Consider the following 23,407-nt stretch of genomic DNA (forward strand, 5'->3'; position numbering starts at 1 on the left):
TAGTTAAATTGATTTTTGTCCATGTTGTGAATTAGGACTCATGATACAATTTTTATCATATGAAGACTCAACTGACCTTATACCATTTGTTGTGCAAAGCCTTTCTCTCCCTATTACACTGCAATGGCACCATTGATGCAAATCAAGTGAGTCTGTATGCATTTTGTTTGTAGAATCTATATATTATCCTACTAATCCATTTTTCATTCATTTCCCAACATCACACTCTCTTACTCGATATATTTTTATAGTAAGTCTCAATATATGAAACTCTAAAAACTTTGGTCTTTTTAAAGTTGTTCTTTTTTTTTTTTTTTACTATTTCAGATCTTTTTCATTTCCATACAAATTTTAGAATAGTTTTATCAATTTCCATAAAATACCACCTGAAATTTCACTGAAAGTACTTTGAATCTATAGTTCAAATGGGGTTGACATATTTACAATATTAAGTTTTCCAATCCATGAAGATTGTGTATACCTCTCTTTATTAACTTTCTTTAGTCATTTCCAGTAAGCTTTTATAGTTTTCTGTATATATGATTTGCATATCTTTATTCTTAGGTAGCAGATTTTTTAATCTTTTTTTTTTAAATTTCAGTGTAACAGAATTCATTGTTTATGCACCACACCCAGTGCTTCATGCAATACGTGCCCTCCCTAATATCCACCACCAGGGTCCCCCAACCTCCCACACCCCTCCCTTTCAAAACCCTCAGATTGTTTTTCAGAGTCCATAGTCTCTCATGGTTCACCTCCCCTTCCAATTTCCTGCAACTCCCTTCTCCTCTCCATCTCCCTATGTCCTCCACGTTATTTGTTATGCTCCACAAAAAAGCAAAACCATATGATAATTGACTCTCTCTGCTTGACTTATTTCACTCAGCATAATCTCTTCCAGTCCCGTCCATGTTGATACAAAAGTTGGGTATTCGTTCTTTCTGATGGAGGCTTTTTTTTTTTTTTTGATGTTGAATATTTTTTTGTTGTTTTCGGTATTTTTAAAAATTTTTTTAATTTATTTTTTATTTTCAGAATAACAGTATTCATTATTTTTGCACCACACCCAGTGCTTGATGGAGGCATTTTTAAAATATTTTTTATTTTTTATAAACATATATTTTTATCCCCAGGGGTACAGGTCTGTGAATCGCCAGGTTTACACACTTCACAGCACTCACCAAAGCACATACCCTCCCCAATGTCCATAACCCCACCCCCCTTCTCCCAACCCCCCTCCCCCCAGCAACCCTCAGTTTGTTTTGTGAGATTAAAAGTCACTTATGGTTTGTCTCCCTCCCAATCCCATCTTGTTTCATTGATTCTTCTCCTACCCACTTAAGCCCCCATGTTGCATCACCACTTCCTCATATCAGGGAGATCATATGATAGTTGTCTTTCTCTGCTTGACTTATTTCGCTAAGCATGATACGCTCTAGTTCCATCCATGTTGTCACAAATGGCAAGATTTCATTTCTTTTGATGGCTGCATAGTATTCCATTGTGTATATATACCACATCTTCTTTATCCACTCATCTGTTGATGGACATCTAGGTTCTTTCCATAGTTTGGCTATTGTGGACATTGCTGCTATAAACATTAGGGTGCATGTGCCCCTTTGGATCACTACGTTTGTATCTTTAGGGTAAATAACCAGTAGTGCAATTGCTGGGTCATAGGACAGTTCTATTTTCAACATTTTGAGGAACCTCCATGCTGTTTTCCAGAGTGGTTGCACCAGCTTGCATTCCCACCAACAGTGTAGGAGGGTTCCCCTTTCCGCATCCGTGCCAGCATCTGTCATTTCCTGACTTGTTGATTTTAGCCATTCTGACTGGTGTGAGGTGATATCTCATTGTGGTTTTGATTTGTATTTCCCTGATACCGAGTGATATGGAGCACTTTTCATGTGTCTGTTTGCCATCTGGATGTCTTCTTTGCAGAAATGTCTGTTCATGTCCTCTGCCCATTTCTTGATTGGATTATTTGTTCTTTGGGTGTTGAGTTTGCTAAGTTCTTTATAGATTTTGGACACTAGTCCTTTATCTGATATGTCGTTTGCAAATATCTTCTCCCATTCTGTCAGTTGTCTTTTGATTCTGTTAACTGTTTCCTTTGCTGTGCAAAAGCTTTTGATCTTGATGAAATCCCAATCATTCATTTTTGCCCTTGCTTCCCTTGCCTTTGGCGATGTTCCTAGGAAGATGTTGCTGCAGCTGAGGTCAAAGAGGTTGCTGCCTGTGTTCTCCTCAAGGATTTTGATGGATTCCTTTCACACATTGAGGTCCTTCATCCATTTTGAGTCTATTTTCGTTTGTGGTGTAAGGAAATGGTCCAATTTCATTTTTCTGCATGTGGCTGTCCAATTTTCCCAGCACCATTTATTGAAGAGGCTGTCTTTTTTCCATTGGACATTCTTTCCTGCTTTGTCGAAGATTAGTTGACCATAGAGTTGAGGGTCTATTTCTGGGCTCTCTATTCTGTTCCATTGATCTATGTGTCTGTTTTTGTGCCAGTACCATGCTGTCTTGATGATGACAGCTTTGTAATAGAGCTTGAAGTCCGGAATTGTGATGCCACCAACTTTGGCTTTCTTTTTCAATATCCCTTTGGCTATTCGAGGTCTTTTCTTGTTCCATATAAATTTTAGAATTATTTGTTCCATTTCTTTGAAAAAGATGGATGGTACTTTGATAGGAATTGCATTAAATGTGTAGATTGCTTAGGTAGCATAGACATTTTCACAATATTTATTCTGATGGAGGCATTTTTGATGCTACTGTTAGAACTTAACTTTCTAATTGTTTCTTGCTAGTATATAGAAATCCAATGATTTTTATATTAATTTTCTACTAACTTTGATAAATTTACTTATTAATTCTAATAGAGAATATTTTCATTTTCAACATACATAATCATGTCATATGTGAATAACTGCAGCTTGTTTTCTTTCTTTCTAATCCTTAAGATGTTTACTTCTTTGTCGTGCCTCATTGCACTAGCATGATCATTCAGTATGATATTTGCTGGTGTGTGTGTGTGTGTGTGTATGAGAGAGAGAGAGAGAGAGGAAGGAGAGCATTTGGTTTCTCTCCTTTTATTCTGTTAACATTGTGTATTACATAATTGTGTGCATGGTTTTTTTAACTTTATTTTATTTTTTCAGTGTTCCAAGATTCATTGTTTATGCATCACACCCAGTGCTCCATTAAATATCTGCCCTCCTTGGGGCACCTGGGTGGCTCAGTGGGTTAGGGCCTCTGCCTTCAGCTCAGGTCATGATCTCAGGTCCTGGGATTGAGCCCCGCATGGGGCTCTCTGCTCAGCAGGGAGCCTGCTTCCTCCTCTCTCTCTGCCTGCCTCTCTGCCCGCTTATGATCTCTCTCTCTATGTCAAATAAATAAATAAAATCTTTAAAAACAGAATATCTGCCCTCCTTAATACCCACCATCAGGCTCATCCAACCCCCCACTTCTCTCCCCTCCAAAACCCTCAGTTTGTTTCTCAGAGTCCACAGTCTCTCATGGTTTGTCGCCCCCTCCATTTCCCCCCAACTCACTTCTCCACTCCATCTCCCAACATCCTCTGTGTAATTCCTTATGTTCCACAAGAACCACCCTTACTGTAATGGTATTTGACAACTTCTAAGCCCTATTACTACCTCTACTCCTCTTCCCAAATCTGAGAAAACAGACAAGAAAGCCTGGGTGTTCCCTTTTTTTGATCAGTGAGAGCTTCAAGCCATGTGTGGGAATCCTCAGCCTGGCCTCACACCTAGTTACCATAAAAACCCCACTCCATCTCCATTATCTGCTCTTCCAAGCCACATTTTGATCAGCTTGTGAGGCTTTCCCTTCTCTCCCCAGAAAGCCTTATTATATTAGTGATGTATTTTCATACCATGTTGGGGTGTGTGTGTGTGTGTGTGTGTGTGTGTGTGTGTGTGTGTACTGTCATCAGTCTCAATAGTTGAACCAAATTTTGAGTGGAGATCCATTTTGCCTTTTTAGGGGGGGCCACAGTGATTGGTACTGTGAGCAGGTTGTCTCGAGGATGACTGTTACCATTGAGGTCTTTCTTTTCTTGCTTTGCTTTGTAATGTAGCTCTGCTGTGTACTTGTGAGCATTCAGTTTGAGCTACAGCTTTCTATCTAGTAGGTTCTTTGAGTCGTATTGCTGCATGCTCTCAAACTTGCATTCTGAACTACACTCTTTTATGCTACATTTACTGAGTTCTACCAAGACATCTGTTACAGACTTAACTGACTTATGTCAGAAGTGTCAATAATTGTCATTTAGAGACAAGAGTGTGGGGCTGGGGCCCTCCTTAAAATGGCATTGGGCCATGCACTCAGCCCAGACCTGTCTGTATGTCTTATATAGAATTGTATTTCTCGATCCTCCCATAAACAATGACTGATGCTAAGATCATGAGAATGACTCTTACCCTGTGAATATTAGTGTGTGTCTCAAGCAGATGTTGGTCTCCATCCTGTGAAGTGCTCAAAGGAAAGATCAATAATCTGTGCAATATATTGTCCCATCAGGTGATCACTTATGTGGAGAAAGAGCAGTTCCTATGTGGCATGCTAAGGCTACACTATGAAAAGCAGGTGGTTTACTAGGACCCTGCAAAATGACTTTGATGCTGCTGCTTCTCATTACTTGGTTGCCAAAAAAGGTCCTCACCTTCAGGGCTATAGGGGAAACACACATATGGTACAGCTGTAACACAACTAAGGGGTTAATTCAACTATTTCCATGAAGGAAGCCCTAAAACCTGATGATATCAATTTGAAGTTCTCTGGAGGAAGACAGTCATAGATTTGAGCAAGGTAGGGAATAATCCCTCTCTCCCCCAAGGATATCAAATAAACACAGCAAAGAAAAAAAGAGAGAATGGGAGGGATAAAGGAAGGGAGGGAGGAAGGGAAAGAACAAAGGAAAGAAGGAAAGAAGAGAGAAAAAGAGAAAGAGAAAGGAAGAAAATGAGATAAAGAGATGAGAAAGAAAGGATTGAAAGAAAAATCTGGAAACAAGGAGGAAACAAAGAGCTGAAACACAATCTGATGCAACTAGAAATTCAGTTTACTAAAAGAATTTATACATCAAGAAATTTTTTTTAAAGGCATGAATTGGCTTGTGCATCTACCATATAGGTTCCGAATTAACTTTAACATCTGAAATACACTAGCTGGAAAATCTTCATGGTCTTAATTCATACTAGAGGTCAAATTACACTTCTGCTTGGGATCTCACTAAAGTTAAACAAGGTACCCGTATAATCTTGGGGGAGTTTTTGAACCCAAAATAGAGAACAGGCAGATATGCCTCACCTTAATTATCAGAGCTATTGATTTGCCTAAATTTCATTCAGGGACGCTAAAACCTCTCACAGTGGTTATGCACACTTAAAACCAATAAGTAACAAACTAAAATTAAATCAAGTCCTCAACACTTACACATTGGCTTGAAAAAATGGGACTCCATAGACCTTCCCCTAGTTTTAAAAAAAAAACAAACAGTTAATATGTCCCAATGTAAATTAGAACAGGGTCTTCAAACAGTAAAACCCATTATATGGGATCTGTGTAGAGAAGGGGGATTATGTTCACTGTTTCTCCATCAACAACCAACTTGGTTTGGTTTCAAATGTGGAAAGAATAAAGGTATCTCACAATGGATTACCACAGCCTTAATCTAATGGTCACATCCATTAAGGCCCCTACCCAATACTAATGAAATTGCTGACTCTACCCAATCAGCAACTGGTAAATACTTTGCTTTTATGGATTTAGCTAACAATATTCTGTTCAGTACCCATTCCCACAGCCTTTCAGCCACAGTTTGCTTTCACCCCTGATGGGGCACTATACATCTTTAACTCAGATGTTCAGGGAAAGCCTCCATAACCCTGCCATTGCACACAATCTTTGCAGGCAAGATCTTAAATGCCTGGACTTTCTCCAGGAGCACAGGTATAATATTACACTGATGAATCCTCCTTGGAAGAGATTCATTGGATACATTCATTCAGAACATGCAAATACAAAGAAGGTCACAAAGAAGGATAGGTCACTTCTCCACACACAGTTCAAATTCTTGCTACCTCAGTTAAAAACCTGGAATTATCTGGTAATCTGAAGGCCACCTGGACACTGTCAAGAAACAGCTACTGACTTGCTTGGCACCCACAATACTAGAACAGGCCTAACATATTTGAGGCCCTTTCTGAGTTGTGAAAGTAACATATTCCTTATTTACAAATTTCACTTAAGCCCATTTAAGCTATTACTTATAAGTCAGCCCACCTTGAATGGGGATCCTCTTCAACAAAAGCTCTAAAATCTGTCCAAATTGCAATATAGTGGACATTACCGTTCATGCCCCCCAGACACTACCTCATTCTAGAGGTTTTAGGAACTTTCTTTCATGCCTCTTGGAGTCTCTGGACCACCCATGTTGGCCACTGGATCTTGAAGGTCATTCTATTCTCCCCATGAATCATCAGAGGAACCAATCACATCTGGACAAATTGACCCTCATGGGGTCTCTAGGCTGGTTGTAGACCTTGAAAAAAACTGATTCTTCACAACAGCTTATATTATAAAAGCATTTTATTGAACACACTCTGGAGGTAGTCAGAACCAAAATAAAATTTGTGATTTGAATGGGGACCCGGTTCTGAAGGTTTAGACACCAGAAAACTTTAGATTCTTCTCTCATCAAGGACCATGCTATAGAGACCCACAGGCTGATTTGAAGCAGAACATAGAATCACAACATGGAAGACTAGAGACCGAGGATTAGATACTGCCAGGAACCAAGAACGTTGCTCTGCAATACAATGGTCTAGACCACACTCCAGAAAAAGAAAACTTGGCTTGGGCAGCCACCTGGAAGAGGCAGTCACCACAGGCTGGGTTGCTGCACTTGGGAGGCAGTGACTTGCAGCAGACTCTTAGCTCTTGAAGCTCTTCCGGGAAGAGGAGGTGGTGGAGACAAACTTGACACTGGAGCTACTGCCCCCACCGCTGCCAAAGCCCATCCCCAGGCTTCGGCCACTGCCTGCACTGAAGCCAGAGCTCCCCACACTGAGCCCACCGCCCATGCCGACACCTCCACTGCTGCTGGAGTAGTAGCTTCCGCTGCCACCTCCTCCAAGGCCACCACCAAGACCTCCACCTAGGCCACCGCCAAAGCCACTGCCGCCGCCATAGGCAGAGGACACGCTGTTTGTGATGACAGCTGCAGAGAAAGGAGGGAGAACTTGGTGAGACTAGCATGCTCGATTGATCATACACATCCAAATTATTTGATCCCACTAGTGTTAGCACTGTACCTGGCCTCTTTCACAGAATAGCAAATGTGGCTCAGGACTATGCCATTTAGTTAAGGTCCCTAACAGAGGCTGGTGAGCATAGAAGGCAAGGGATGGTCCTCAGGAGGTAGGACAGTGAGGGGAGAGGGTACAGGATGTATGGAATACTGGGTCTATGCTTTAAGAAATAAGACATGAGCCATGTTGGTTCATGTCTGAATTTGTGCTCTTTTCCCTCCACTACGTCCCTCTCTCTAATATACTGAATAACTATATACTGAGATGGGAGTTTCTGGTATGTTGTAACAATAGGATTCTGAGTTGTCACCAAATACCCACATATAATCATCATTGTTAAGGTTTATCCAAAGTTACTTACAGATGTTGACTGGTCCAACTCCTTCTCCACTCAGTCTAAAACGGGAAAAATTAAAGTAAGAGTTAAAAACTCCCCAAAAAGACAGTAGTAGTCATGGTTAAAGCTTGTCCTACAAGCTAGAAGCCTGCATACCCCAAAGCTGCTTAAATCAGAGAAAGAGAGCCCTTTAGAGTGACTTCCCAATGAAGAGGAGTATCAGCCTGTTTGACCTGAAAACAGGTTATTGGAAGAAGATTGTAATTCACATTCTCCTCCACCCATTATAAGGAAAACACGAGTAAGAGGTTATGGGAACTATGCATATGTATCGAGCAGTTTTGGCCTGGTAGGAGCTTACATTCTTTGAGGGAATTTGGCATAGACAGAAATATTTCTAACAGGAAGGATGCAATGGGTAGTGTCAGAAGATTGCAGAAAAAGAGTAGTTTGAGAATCCAAAGGCAAGTGAATTTAAGTCAGTAGGAGTGATCATGAAAGATTTCCTGAAGGAAGGGGTACTTGAAGAATGGGGAAGACATTTGTTGAGTTGTTTGAAGGAGAGGAATCTGGTGGTGGGAACAGGGTGAGAAAGAATCCTAGTGGTGGGAACAGGGTCAGAAAAGTGAGTTGGGGTGACCAGGGGTCCCCAGGTCAGCTGTTTGCCTAGGTGTCAGATTGAAACTGGATTAGTGAAGAACAATTATCATGTACAAGATAGTGCTCACTCGTGTGTGTGATTTATACCCTGTAGTGGAGAAGAAGCTCCATTTTGTCAAATGGGGGGCCATCCTGGGCTTGTGAAGTTAGTCATGATGCCCACCTGCACTCCTCGCCCTCCAGCAGCTTCCTGTAGGTGGCGATCTCCACGTCCAGGGCCAGCTTGGTGTTCATCAGCTCCTGGTACTCCCTCAGCAGCCGGGCCATGTCCTGCTTAGCCTTCTGCAGGGCATCCTCCAACTCAGCCAGCTTGTTCTTGGCATCCTTGAGGGCCAGCTCCCCGCGTTGCTCAGCATCAGCAATGGCATTCTGCAGATTGGCACACTACAGAGGGAAAGAAGTGAGTGGGAACCCTTTAGTAGCTGACCTAAGCCTGAAGTGTCTCTTTCTGGGATCCCAGGGAGAAGGCAGCACATTTTTCCTGTGGAACTTTGGTCATGGTGGAACATTGAAATGCTGGTACTTGTTCCAGCTCTGGGGTGTGTGTGTGTGTGTGTGTGTGCGCGCGCGCATGCGCGTGTGTGCATGCGCATGTGTGTGTGTTTATAAAAAGTAAAATAAAACAAATGGGTCTCATTTTCAGAGCTCAGGTCCCTTCCTTGCCTTCTTGCAACCTCTCCCTACCTGCTTCTTGACATTGTCGATCTCAGCTCTCAGCCTCTGGATCATCCGGTTCATCTCAGAGATCTCTTGCTTGGTGTTGCGGAGATCATCCCCATGCCGGCCTGCTGTCTGTTGCAGCTCTTCATACTGAAGCCACCAGAAAAGAGGAAAGACCCCATTTGTTTAAGAATGGAAACAATTTATCAACACTCACAAGCAGGAGCTACCAAGAAGTGGCAAGTTGTATCCTTATCTGAGGGCTGTGGCTGGTTTCAGCTTTGTCCAGGTGGTCCTGGTCTTAGACACTTTTCCCCTTAGTGCCTTTGCTTTCATGGAGACAGAGGTGTGGGATTCAGAATGAGATTCTTTTTTTTTTTTTAATTTTTTATTTTTTATAAACATATATTTTTATCCCCAGGGGTACAGGTCTGTGAATCACCAGGTTTACACACTTCACAGCACTCACCAAATCACATACCCTCCCCAATGTCCATAATCCCACCCCCTTCTCCCAAACCCCCTCCCCCCGGCAACCCTCAGTTTGTTTTGTGAGATTAAGAGTCACTTATGGTTTGTCTCCCTCCCAATCCCATCTTGTTTCATTTATTCTTCTTCTACCCACTTAAGCCTCCATGTTGTATCACCACTTCCTCAGGTTCTTAAATTTATGTGGCAAATGTCATGCATGACTATTCCCGTAAGTCACCCCACAAGGCCTCACTCAGCAGGTTTCAGGAGCCCTATCCTTAACATTTTGTCAATGGCCTGGAATCCTAGACACGTGTCCATCCTTCACTCAGGATGCATTTGCCACAGCACTCACCTTGGTCTGGTACCAGGATTCAGCTTCTGTCCGGCTGCGGTTGGCGATCTCCTCATACTGGGCTTTGACCTCAGAGATGATGCTGTCCAGGTCCAGGGAACGGTTGTTGTCCATGGACAGGACCACAGATGTGTCTGAGACATGCGTCTGCATCTGGGACAACTCCTGTGGGGATATTTGAAGTCAGTCATTTAATGTTGGGTCCACTCAAATCTTCCACTCATTGTGGTATGTCAACGTGAGAAAAGAAATAATAACCACCTACATCAAAAATTAAGATAAGTCAGTAAACAATCCAGATTATGACTCAACCTAGTTTTTTAAAAAAACTTAAACAACTTTGAGTTTCCAAGAAACCCCTCTCATGTAACCTCTCAGACTCTCATCTTCTTGGACCATAACATATTTTTAGAATAATCTAGTTGCATGGATTGCATGCTAGGTGAAAACAGAGAAGGGATGCCACTCCAAAAAGGAGAGGTGGCCAGGAAAGCCGTGCCTTTAGTAATGCACTTCAAACCTCACTCTGCACAATGACTGCTGAAGACATCTTTTGCTTTAAATTTAACTTTCTTTTTTTGAACTGTTGGCTTCATAAGTAATAAAGTGTGAGTAGTACCAAAGGGGAAGGAGAGACACTGAAGTCAATCCTGGAGCCCCTAATTCCTGGTGACGTCCCATGTCTCTAGGTCCCAAATAGGAGGCATTTCTTACCGCCTCAAAGAACATCTTCATGAAGTTGATCTCATCCATCAGAGCATCAACCTTGGCCTCTAGCTCCACCTTGTTCATGTAGGCGGCATCCACATCCTAGAGAAACAGGGATTGTTGGCACTGCACCCGATTTTACCCTGCCTTAAATGAATGACCCCTTAAGACAGCATAGCCTTGGGCTGTGGACTGTCTTCTACCCACGCACCTTCTTCAGCATCACAAACTCATTCTCAGCAGTGGTACGCTTGTTGATTTCATCTTCATACCTGATGGTAAAAAGGATGGGAATTGCTGATCAGAGAATGAGGGACAGGTGGGGGTGGGGTTTTTGTTGCATGAAGACCACTGTCAGCCTGCCTTCATGCTCAGAAGGATCTTCTCACACCATACAGCCAGAGAGGGAGAGAGTGCTGGTTGTATGAGCCCCTCAGCATGGTCCTCACCTATAGGGACATCAGTTTTTCTGCGACTGCTTACCAGATCATCATTACGTTATTGCTATCATTCAGTTGGTTCAAGGATATTCCCATAAAGAAGTTGTGTTATTTCCTCCCCAACTCCATATCTAGTCAATTTCCCTAGTGCTTTTTTTCAACTTTCACAGCCTTGTGAAAAAAAAAAAAAAAAAAAAAAAAAAAAAACTATCAACCCAGCTGCTGCTCCATAAGGACTAAAGAAATTATTTGAGTCACTAAGTTGGGTTTGGGGAAAATCTATCAGAGCGCCCATGCTGTGGACTTTGGGTATACTGGGGAGAAAAGCCCCCAAAGAATAAGGATTACATTATGGCTCATTTTACCAGGCAGTACCAAGGGCACTGAGCCTCTTGCTCTGACTGGTGGCTAAGTGCTGGTGGTACCAAAGGACTGAGCTTGGGGCTGGTACTTTATAAACATGGGCAGGATTTTTTTTCCCCAGTGCTTCAGGTACCCATGAAACATACATGCATCTAGCCCGTGGGGAAGGCATAAGTGGCAGCGTGTTTATAAAGTACATCTGGTGTCAAGAGGATATCACCCGCCCCATCTCTGCTCCCTGCAACCCACTTGTTCTTGAAGTCTTCTACCAGGTCCTGCATGTTCCTCAGCTCCGAGTCCAGGCGGCCCCTCTCCCCTAGGATGCTATCCAGCTGTCTCCTGAGGTTGTTGATATACTGTTCAAACAAGGGCTCCAGGTTCTGCCTCACGGTCTTGGTGCCCTGCTCCTGGAGCAGAGTCCACTTGGTGTCCAGGACCTTATTCTGCTGCTCCAGGAAACGCACCTGGAGAGGGCAGGGTTTGAAGGTGGAGAAACCTGAATTTCATGTTTTGATGATCAGTTCACCAATTTCCCTCCCATTTCATGCTGGTCCCCTACTCCTTCCATGTACAGTGCCAGACCCTGGGCCGCAAGAGTGGAGGTCCAGAGTGAGGTGCTTGGCTTCACTCCTCTATGGGAGACAAGACTCCCAGACTGCACTGGACACAGCTGGGCGGCTGTAAAGACTCTCAAGCTACTGCCGGATGAGCTCATCTATCTTTTTGTTCAATCAGCCCTGTTATAGGGAGCATAGAACTCTTCCCTTTGCCCTATAGTCATCAAGAAGCCCTTATAAGGTCATCTCAGAAGGGGAAGAAATAAGACCCTCTCTCTTAAGCAGCCAAGGAAGAGTCTAACTAAGAAAATGGGCCACAAATTCAGGACACAGAAAAAACTGTAACCGCCAACTATGGAGGTCTTTGCACAAAGTCAGAAAATCTCCCGTCTTCCCACTTTCTTTGGCATTTACTCCACACGTATGGTGGTTTTTTCACAAACAATCCCACTCACCTTGTCGATGAACGAGGCAAACTTGTTGTTGAGGGTCTTGATCTGCTCCCGCTCCTCAGTCCGCACCCGCTGGATGGTGGGGTCGATTTGCAGGTTGAGGGGAGTCAGAAGGCTCTGGTTGACGGTGACCTCTTGGATGCCTCCAGGGGGGCACACAGGGAAGCCAGGACCACCAAAGCCGCCTCCAAAGCCAGCGCCGCCACCAAGCCCAAAACCTCCACCAGCTCCACCGCCAAAACCAAATCCACTCCCGGCTCCACCTCCAAAGCCATAGCCACCTCCAGCACCAGCACCTGCTCCAAATCGGTTCCTGAAGCTGCCACCACTTGTGCTGATGGAGATCCTCTTGGAGCCTCCCAGGTTGTAGAGGCTCCGGCTGCCATAGCCACCAGCTCCACAGGCACCCCCCAGGCTGACCCTGCCAAAGCCGCCACCGCCACCCCCGGACCGGGACACAGAGGTGAAGCTGGTGCGGGAGACAGACGGGGTAATGGCAGAGGCAGCGCTGAAGCTACGGCTGCCTCCGCTCCGGAAGGATACACTTGACTGGCGGGACATGATGGCTCGTTCCTGGTGGAGCAAGAGTACCGGGAACTTGGGGTTGGGAAGTGCTAAAGAGAACAGAGCTCAGCAGGATGCAGAAAGTGGCTCTGTTACCCAAGAACTGCAATCCCCCCTTTTTATTCTCTAGAACTGGGTTGGGCGGGAGAGCTGTCGAGCTGTGAATGATTAAGTGGGCTGGGCATGCCCAGGGGGCAGCTGTGAGCTCACCGGCACACCTGCACAGTGGTACGGGGAGCAAACGCTTGCTTCCTGGCAGGCTGTGCTCAGTTAGGAATAACCTTGCCTTGCAGCGCTGATGTCTTGGCAGAAAGTTGGCGATGTTGCCAGCCAGTCTTTCTCCACCATGGGGGCCTGGGGCTGCAAGCACCCAAGAAGGACACTAGAAAGGCAGGGTACATTTGGCCAATGTCCGGAAGGCTCCTTACAGGACTGGGGATATCGTCAGCCATCTCAACATGGGGCATACTGTCCATGAATTGGAGGCCAAGAGAGTCTCCCACTGCGAGAGATCTGCTCTTTTTACTCTTTTAGGCAGAGGGTTGTTGCAGGGACCTTGGCACTTGGAAAGGCAATGTGACCTGACATCTCAGCTATGTGCTAGAGGGGAGAGTAGACTTCTGTCCTTTACTGCAGAATTCCCTTTCCTAGGGGGAGGTGAAGTTATCATCCCAGAGCCCACTCGGCAGATTCTCTGGCAGGATTTGGGCCAGGAAATCTCCCTAAGCCACAAGCTCCAGAAACAGAGAATGTGGGACATTCTCAGTCCCAGGTCTATAGGTCTACAGGGCCAGGCCAATCCCTCCACATCTCCTCCTGATTCAGTATTTTCCGTGGCTTTGACCTCTCCCCTTGCTCTTCAGCCTCTCCAGGACCCCGCGGGGCCTTAGCAAACCCGGGGTCCCCATGCAAGCCCTCATAAAAGGTCCTTAGACTCAGCCTGGCAGTTATGTCTCTCTTCAGAGGGAGCTGTTCTGCCCACACCCCCAGCCCCCCAGGTGTGTTCCAGCAAGCCCTCAGTTATTCCACTAGGGAAGAAATGAGTCATCGTATCTGTTGATACAGGCTAAAGGCTGCCACAAACACATACCTGCAGGAGCTCCTAATCTCATCAGGAACATGTTGAGAATCCGCCGGCCTGTTATAACGGAGAACCACCCCGTTGCGAGCAGCGGGGATGGCTATACTCTCTCTGAGCGCCAGCCCAGAGTTTCCTTGAGGGCTGGGGGCATGGGAAGTGGAATTCTGAGACTGTGGATTATCCTGCCAGTTAGGCCCCGTGGAGCCAACTTGGGGGACCGGGCCGTCGGCATCACAGTCTGACACAGCTGCTTTAGGGAGGACTCCTGCTAGTCCCCTCTGCTGTGCTGGTCCCGGTGGGCACCACGTGGTGCTTAGGTTTGAGCATGTGTCTGTCTTAAAGCACGTGGCCCTTTTAGCTGTAGACATGAGTGAGGCCACCTCTCGGCCTCCCTAATACAGAAACAGGACTCTAAGTCCACACAGCACTGGGCCATTAGGAGCTGGGACAGGTCCAGGGGGCTCCTGGGGAAGTAGGGGATGGATCGAGAGCCTTGGGGCCGAGGAAGTACATTCTCAAGAGTAAAGGAATGAGAACCCAGCCCAAACTGGAGAATCTCTAGTCAGGCTTGTGGTTGGCTCCTGGGAAGCCACAGCTGTGGGAAAATGACTCTAGGCTACCGGGGATCAGCTAAGATGTGCTTGTTCACCAGAGGGCTGTGATGAGCAAGCAGTGGACAGGTAAATCCAGACAGACAGACCGATAGCCAGAGCTCACCTCCCAGGTCTTGGGCAATGAGGTCTGGGTTGCCTTGCCACCTGGAGAATTCCTGAAGCTCTCGGAGATTAATTTTACTGAGTTTGCCAATTTCCCACTTTGTTCCTTCTTGGGGGACCAATGTGAGTGTTTAGGGACCCTGACAGGGTCATCTGGTCTGAGAGACCAGATCCAAGCTGAAAGCAGGATCTCCTAGCATGGTTCTCCCTCTCCACTGGAAGATCACCATCAGGCTATGCACCCTGCACCCCAGCACAGGCCCTGGGTTCAGTCCGCTGCCCTCGGGGAAGCCCCACCCCTCCCAAGACACTGGGACATTCTCTTTCCTCCATCCCTCCTCCTCCCAGCTGTGTAGAGGAAAGAGAAGGACTCAGTGGAACAGGAATGCATTCTGGCCAGTCTGAGAATCTCTAGAGTGTGCCAAGCTCAGATGCCAGGGACCAAGGGTGTGTGGGTGGCGAGTAACTGTGGCAGGGAGTGTTTAGGTGCCTGACTTGGGGTAGGGGGGGGAGGCGGCACTTTTCAGTCCGAGTTTTGTGGGAACCCTCCTCCCAGCAGGTAAGGTGGTCCCTCCTGCAGTGCCAGACCTGGACAGCTATAAATATCGGGGGTGGGGAGCCAGGCACTGGTAACACCGCAGTGTGGGAGAGTCCCACCCCAGCCCGGCATTGGCACTGTGGCAGGAAGGGAGGGATTACAGCGAGCTCACTGAGCTGCTCTGCCGGGCACCCACGGAGGGAGTGACCAAGTCATGGCAGCACACGTTGCCTAGCCTTTCCCATCAGCAAAGACGAGCACAGTGCTAAGTAAGCTGTAGTGGCTGGCGCTGTGGGTCTGCCCACAGAGGGGGCAGGACACCTAACCTCCCTCAGAGAGCAGGCAGTGAGAAGGATAAATCCAGGTGTCCATGGGCAGGGATTGGACTCATCCTGCAATTCCAGCCCAAGGTTCCCTCCTCGGAGCCCCATTGCAATCTTTAAGCCTCTCAGGAAATGTGAGGAGTAGACCCCACAGGTAAACAGAAGATGGTTTTGCACACAGCCTCTGGGTCTCACTGAATAGGACATGCCCCAAGGTTAGGAAACACAGCTGGCTCCCCTTCACATTACCACCACACGTTCAGCCCAGCCGGACACACTGAAGGTGCTCAGCAAACGTTTGTTGAATTGACCTGGCAGACATAAGGCATTTCCCTCCATTCCTTCCCCAGATCTTGCTGTGAGGCTCTCCCTAGCCCCATGCTGTGTCTCTGAGTCCCATCCATTGGCTTCCTTCCCTGGGTCCATGTCCAGAAGGTGGGCCCTGGTCCGCTTTCGTCTGGGCCCCCTCTGACGGCAGAGCTTATGACTCTTCGTCCTTTGCCCTTCACTCTATTCTCCTTCTACCACCTCTGGCCCTGTGAGCGCTCAGCACCTGAGCTCCCTAGCTGCCCCTATGCCCTGCCCCAGCCCTTCCGTACCCCTCTGAGAGAGGAAAAAAGTGGTAGCGTCCTCGCCTTTGCAGGCTTTCTATCCCATGCGTGTTCAGCACAAAAAGTGGGGAGCAATAGTCAGAGCATGAATCACCCTATTCACTGGGCAGCGGCTGGCAGCCCCATCTGGGAGTACAGAGCCAGATTCAGCAGGATGGGCAAGGGCAGAGGGACCGTGTGCCAGCCCTGGCGCCTCCTCACACAGCCCTGCCTCGGGGAAGAACCGAAGGAAGATTTTTCCTACCTCCACCCAGAGTCAGTGGCATCCTGCCCCCCACCTCAACTCTGGGTCCCGGCTTTGATCTCGGCTAGATTCTCGGGACTGCAGGGCCATCGAGGAACCCAGCCCCTCTGCAGACTGGGGAGCTGGTGACACCAGCCCACCCTCCTGTGGCCATGTGTGCTGGGGCTCCCCATGCTGCTGAGAGGGCCTCCCTACCTCTCTGCGACTGTCAAACCCCCAACTGGAAACAGACCTGGCTAGGAAGGCAAATGTCCCCAAGCAAAGCAACCACTTTGCCTTGGCGTGGGTGGTTTTCAGAGGTGGTGTCCTGTTGCTGTTACTTGGGTCATGGTCATAAATGGGCCCTTGGAGCTGACTTTTCTGGCACAAGGGCTTCACACAAGCTGTGGGCTACAGTTTAGGTAGGGAAGTTTGTGGGCCTACTCTGGGCTATGTCTAGGTCCACAGGGAGCCCTTGCACTGTTGGGACCCCGGACACATAGCCTGGCCTTGCACTGCCGTTTCCCCCATCACACTGGGAGGAAGCACGGTTTGCAGATGCAGAAGGAAAGGGGCCGTGCAAGTTGGAGTTGTAATTTTGAGCTGGCTGGGGTTGGCAGGAAGGGTGGGGCAAACATTCAGGGGGCCCTGGGAGCAGCCTTGCCCTTCCCCCTCACACTGAGCAGGCGATTGGCGCTTGTGGGACAGAATGCTGAGCTGCCCTCTGACAGGCCTCTGCAAGTCTGGGGAATGCTCATTCCTCATTTGAAGGGTATTTTGCCAATGACATACCAAAGCCTTTGAAAATCCCCCTGGGTTGATTGAAACTATGGACTGGAAATCAACAAATACTTTAATTAGTCAGAGGGACTTAAAAAAGGATATACAGCAAAACCCTCTGTGTTTGGTTTTCTCATGGAGGGTGGTTTTATTTTTTTAATAAACACAGAGTCCTCACCATTTGCAAGGCACTGTCCTACAAACTCCGCATTTGTACATCTAAAATGGTGAAGAAACAAAGAAGGGCTTTTTACCACTTTCTTGGCATTCGCTTTTGTCCTCACACGTGGGTATGAGTGTGCCTGGAACTCTGCAAACTCACAGTACTTTCTCTACGAAGGAGAGGCAGGGACACTACTCACTGATCCCAGGCTTCTATCTGATGGGGTCAGAAGAGGCAAGGAGCCCCACTTGCATCCCTAACCTGCACATTCTTTTCCTCCCTGATCCTTCCTCCTCCCATCACAGCAGCCACAACTAAGGAAGGGAAGGCGGAGGCAGAGGCTAGAGCTGTCCTCTCCAACGGAGCCTCTGCTAGGTGCACTGCCTCCTAGTCCTGCCCTAGAGCAAGGCCTGGGGACAGAGACAGACTGGTTTCCATTGGCCACCCCCCCACCCCCGCCACTGCCAGCTCTGCAAGAGCTATAATCACCTGGGGTGAGCCAGTACAGAAAATGGTGTAGGGGAAGCAGAGAGAAGACGCGGGGCTGGCTCAGGAAATACACTGGGCGTTGAGACAGTCCTGGAGGCACACCAACACCTTCTGAGCCCAGCTGCACCCTCCGCGCGCGCTCCCAGATCCTGTCCTAACACCGTATAGGCATAAACTGCTGGCTTCGCTCACTGGCCACTGGGACTGACAAGCACTGTCAAGGGCCCATGGAAACGGGTCAGCCTTTTCCAAGAGAGACACAGTGTCCAAGGCAACTGCAAAAACACTTGTACCAATTATTTCATCATTTCTTCATTTAACACGAGTGTTTTGAGCTGTTGGCGGGGGTTCCATGCAGTGAGCCACCACCGTGGGAGTGCAACAGTGAACAGGACGGGCCTGTGGGGTAGACACAAGGTCTGAGGACAGGATTGGGTCCCCCGATCTCCTTGCCAGGCCCAGGTTGGTGACCCCTATCTGCTGCCTGTGTTCAGTCGTGCAAGGGCTGGGTGGAGACTGGCCTCTGAGCCAATGTCAGCACCAAGGCCCTTTCTCCTGAAATCATCTGCCCCTGCCAGGCCTGGTCCCTCCAGGGGCTGGTGCCAGAGATGATGAGGAACAAGTACTGGAAACCCCTTTGCTCCTGCCCTTCTCCCATCCCTCCTCCCACTGATGGAAGGAGTGAGAATCACACACTGTTCACCTATGTCCAGACCACATTGTGCACTCAGCTAGCTGTCTACTCAAATCCATATCCTCTGGAGTCATTTTCAAGGGCTCCTGTTGTCCCTCATCCCACCCAATCCCTGGATTCCCATGGCCGTCCAGCCAGCCAGGTGGATCCATTCACACCCCTACCCCTGGGCCCACCTTCTCCCTGCCTTTCATGCTAAGAGGGGCAGTTACCCTGAGTGTTGTCTCTGTCTCTCCATCTGTCTCTGTCTTTCTGTGTCTCTCTCTGACTCTTCCTCTGTCTTGGCTTCTCTGCCACAAAACATGAGACAGAGACCCAGAGGCTTCTCAGGCAGTCTGTTCCAAATGGGTGCCTGACAATGGCTAGTTGGGGTGCCTTTCTGACCCTGGACTTGTCCATGATCCCAAACCACTCAGAACATGGGATGGATCATGCTCAGGATGTGTTCTGTGGTATGACAGAAGACAGTAACCATAGGCACACTTAGCACCGGCTGAGAGCCAGGCCCGGGTCTCGATAGTGTAACTCATTTAATCTTTACAACATCATGAGGTGAGCCAGTTATTATCCTTATTTTACAAATGAGGAAATTGAGGCCCAGAGAACATAAGTAGCTGTTAAGTGCCAGAGCCTAGACATGAACATGGGCAAGTGTGACACCAAAAGCCCTTGTCTTCACTGTTGTTGATGCTCAGGTTGTTGGTCGGTGACCCTGACTTGACCTGATGAGGACCTCGGCAGCGTCTCTGGTCTCCAGGCAGCCTGTGAGGGCAGCAAACACAGAGGGCCACTCAGCCGTGAGTGTGTGTCAGCATCTTGCAGCAGCCCTGGTGAGGAGGAGTGTCCATCCTTGAGTGGGGATAGAGGGGTGGTCCTTGGGGAGAACTCTTCCCGCTTGGGACTGTTAGGACCTGGGGTAGGGCAGCTGGGACTCTGGGGCAAGACTCCAGAGGACTGGGGCCATCCTATACAGTGTCCCTGGGATGGAAGCTTGGGGATCACCTACTACCACTCCTCTCCCTACATCCCTGGCACCAGATGCACGGCAAAGGCCCAGATGCCTCTGTAGCTGTCTATTCCGGATGGCCAAGAGGTGTCTTTTCCCAAGACCACATGTGTGACCGAGTGTCTTGGTTTGACCTCCAGCCTTTCCCTCTATTGCTCCTCTTTCCCATCCTTGAAACTCTCTACGCCAAGACACCCGGATAGTGTCCCCCAGAACTTTTACTCTTGTTGAAAAGAGGCCGTGAAGACAAGTGGATAAGAAGGGGTGACCCAGCCTGAGGGTTATTTGGCATTTTTGATTCTTGGGGGTGGATGGGCTACCAAGTGACCTCATAGGGATTAGACTAACTCCTTGAGTTAGGCCACACTACTTAGAAAATAAATGAACCCCATCTTATTCAGATGTAGCCTCATTTCTTTTGGTGACATTGGACCTGATTTCCTCTCACTCTTCTTTGAAATAAATGGCTATTGAAGCCTCACTGTGTGCCTGAAATTGTGCTAAGATTGAACATACCTTGTCTTATTTACTACTCACATTACCATAGGCAGTAAAGCCATTATTATCCCTGTTTTCTGAACCTCAGAAAGGAATTGTGTCTTCTGTAAGGTCATCAGCTAGTAAGTGGCAAACTTGAGATTTGACCTCAGGTCTGGCTGTTCCTAATGCCTATGCTCTCAACCAGCATCCAAGTGGTGATACCCAGGGGACCCCAAGGAGCCCAGCACAGCCGTAAACTCCATTAGCAGCCCACTTGACCACACACCAACGCCTCCTCAAATCACCATACCACCTTAACGAAAATGGTTTACTGCTCTGCCCACCAGCTCTGAGCCAGCCCTGTCGTCCCATCGCCCCTTTCCAATCAGATCACAGTTCTTAAGCCCCAAGCCCTGCTCATGCAGAAATTCTGGAGGCACCCTTAGGACCACCAACACCATGATGCCCCCGCAAGGTGAGACTTCCTGACTCCCTGGATCTATGAGGCCTGGTTCTCCATTTACCCATCTGCCTTCCCAGACAGAGTATGTGTTAAGGAGTGAACAAAAGCTTCATTCACAGTGACCCCCCCCCACCCCCACCATGCCTTACTTCCCTCCTCAGTGGCCCAGGAGCCCCAACCGGTTCGAGTCTGCCTCTAGGGCCTGTCCCACCCATCGACCTCCTCACCTTCTAGACCTCCTCAGAAAGGGCAGTCTCACCATTCAGGACCAGGGAGACACTCGGTGGCAATCAATATTTCCCAGCCTTCTACCCAGCCTCTCAGGCAGTCCCTAGCTCCCAGCTGACCTAGGCATCCCCGAGGGCTGGGGCCCCTCACTCTGGCACCAGCCATGGCCTCCTGCAGGTTGGCACATTGCCCTCAGCAGAGAACAATAACGTGTTATGGTCTGCAAGACCTCAGACATAACATGGCTTCATTGTTCTGAGTCTGGAAAATGATCTCACATTAACCCTGAGAATTGAAGTTATCCCCCGGTTACTTGGTAAAGCATGGCCTTCCTTTGCTCGAGAATGCACAGTAGCTTCCTACTGGCCTTACACTCAACCTCCTCATTGCTCTGGATACCCCTTCCTCACCATCCCTACTACCATCTGGTATAGGCACAGGTCCATGCCCTAATGCCCACAACCTGGACAATGATATGTTACCTGGCAAAGGGAAATTTAGGCTGCAGAAAAAATTAAGGTTGTTAATCAGTTACCCTTAAAATTAGGATAGTTACCCTAGATTATCTAGGTGGATCCAACATAATCCCAAGGGTCCTTAAATGTGGAGGAAGGAGGCAGAGGGGAGGTCAGAGTGACGTCAAACCAGAAGACCACTATGGCCATTGTTGAAGAAGGGACAAAGGGACCTGTGAGCCAAGGCAGGTGGGTGACCTCTAGAAGCTGCAAAAGGCAAGAAAATGAATTCTCCCCTAGAGCCTCCAGAAGAAACACAGCCCTGCCCACACCTTGCTTTTAGCCCAGCAGATAGCCCTTTCTGACTCTGACTTCTGCAGCTATGAGATAATAAGTTTATGTTGTTTCCATCACTGAGTTTCTGATTGTTACTGCAACAGTAGGATACAAATACACTGTCTCTATCCAGATTCTGCTTTGGTCAAAGAACCTACTCTTTATCCTCCACACCACACCCAGTTAACCCTCTCCCAATCTCAAGACCTCACCCCTGCCTCTTCCACCCAGTCCTGCCCCACCTCCCTTCCAGTTCCTCTTCTCACAGCCTTCTTGCAAAAGCTGCTCACAGCAGACGACCACCTTAGGTCTCATTTACTTGCCCATTTCCCATGTTGTGCCACCAGGCACTGGACTAGGTCCATAGAACAGCACCATCCCCTGTAGTTCCTCTGCCAGATACATGTTTTTCTGACCCAGGGACTATATACACTCTGAGTTTTTGTTCACTGATTTCAGTTGGAGAGGTCACTCCAGATGGGTCCCTGAGTCCATCTTCCTCAGTACTGACCTTTCCCTTTTGACCCCTCCACATTGCCTTGCCCCCAAGGTGCAGCAGGAGCAATGCCTGGCACAAACTGACAGTCACAGGTGCTCACTTGTTGGTGGAGGATAGGAAGAACCTGGGCTGGAATTAGACCCATCCCTTGGTTACTATTTGATATCTTGAGCCTTCAAGTTCACATCTGCTCCATCCTGCAGTCTGGCCTCTTGGGCGGGGCCCAGGCTGCTTGGTAAAGATCACTCCACTGTGCCAGGCTTCATCCTGGTTGTCTGGAGGGGAATGGTCTTGACAGCTCAGTGGCCTCATTTCCTGGGCACTTGACTTTGCTCATTCCTGTTTTTGTCCACCTTGGGTTCTCCCCCTGTCACTAGCTATAAGTCTTCAATGCTGGTGTGACCAAGAAAGGCAAGAGGCCAATTTGTAGGGAAGTCTCAGACAGTTGGTGAAGAATGTGTCTTTCCTGGAAAATGACACCACACCTGGTATCTCCCTGAGGAATTTGGCCTCATAACAAACACTGACATTTCCCAGTGGTCCGGTTCCTTGTGAAGGAGGCAGTGGAAATGGCCCCACCCTTTCCCAGACATCCCCAGAGGGCTTACCCCAAACATAATGGGCTTTGTTCATCCTCCCAAAGCCCCAGTTTTCTTGGTTGGCCAAAACAGAGACTGCCTTTTCTTTGTATTGGGATTTTTTTTTTTAAGATTTTATTTATTTATTTGACACAGAGAGAGAGAGAGATCACAAGTAGGCAGAGAAGCAGGCAGAGAAAGAGGGGAAAGCAGGCTCCCCGCTGAGCAGAGAGCCGATGCGGGGCTCGATCCCAGGACCCTGGGACCATGACCCGAGACGAAGGCAGAGGCTTTAACCCACCGAGCCACCCAGGCACCCCTGTATTGGGATCTTGACTGAAGTTCTACTCCTTGAGAAGAATGGGGCATGCCTAATATGAAAATAGCTCTGGATTCCTTGCTAATTCTGCCCTCCCTGTCACCTTGCACCCTCATGAGAACTCCCATATCCTGGTCCTCTCCACATTCCTCCAGGGAAATGAGCATGGCTGGCTCATGGCTCTTCCACTGTTGAAGGATAGCCCCAGATGGAAGTAGAAAGAGTAGAGTAAGTGATGTCTTAGTTTTGCTCCCTGAGGAAACCCAGGCAGCATTGCTGTCCTAACACCCAAACACAGGGTTCAGATTGCCAAATTGGGCCCCACCTCATGAGTCAGTTGGGCAGACACCTCCAAAGGCCTCCAGCACCGACAATTACCTGCCTCAGTGTCGTACGGGGATTCAAGCTGGGCCTCAGGCTGGGCAACAGGTTGGCCACGTTCTTCATTCTGACACGCTCAGCTCCAGGCTGTGGTTGTTTTCCGTGGACCAGAATCTCGAGATGTCTGAGGCAGGGCC

At 48.0% G+C, this 23,407-nt stretch overlaps 1 protein-coding gene across 2 annotated transcripts in view; it reads right to left on the reverse strand.

Moving 5' to 3' along the window:
• Window positions 1–12,971, reverse strand: part of LOC132019708 (keratin, type II cytoskeletal 5) — a 32,977-nt gene extending 20,006 nt beyond the window's left edge. Inside the window, exons 1-9 of one of the 2 annotated variants that reach the window (XM_059403185.1) lie at window positions 12,347–12,971; window positions 11,584–11,798; window positions 10,743–10,803; window positions 10,538–10,633; window positions 9,824–9,988; window positions 9,022–9,147; window positions 8,501–8,721; window positions 7,702–7,736; window positions 6,639–7,249 (exon numbers count right to left, since the gene is read on the reverse strand). In XM_059403185.1, the coding sequence (XP_059259168.1) occupies window positions 6,963–7,249; window positions 7,702–7,736; window positions 8,501–8,721; window positions 9,022–9,147; window positions 9,824–9,988; window positions 10,538–10,633; window positions 10,743–10,803; window positions 11,584–11,798; window positions 12,347–12,904 (1,764 nt within the window). In that variant the 5' untranslated portion in view covers window positions 12,905–12,971 and the 3' untranslated portion in view covers window positions 6,639–6,962. Of the gene's footprint in view, window positions 1–6,638; window positions 7,250–7,701; window positions 7,737–8,500; window positions 8,722–9,021; window positions 9,148–9,823; window positions 9,989–10,537; window positions 10,634–10,742; window positions 10,804–11,583; window positions 11,799–12,346 lie in introns of those variants that run through there. The other variant, XM_059403186.1, reaches the window with a different exon arrangement.
• Between the last annotated feature and the right edge of the window lie 10,436 nt (window positions 12,972–23,407).

This window comes from Mustela nigripes, chromosome 6 (genome assembly GCF_022355385.1).
Source record: "Mustela nigripes isolate SB6536 chromosome 6, MUSNIG.SB6536, whole genome shotgun sequence".
NCBI lineage: Eukaryota > Metazoa > Chordata > Mammalia > Carnivora > Mustelidae > Mustela > Mustela nigripes.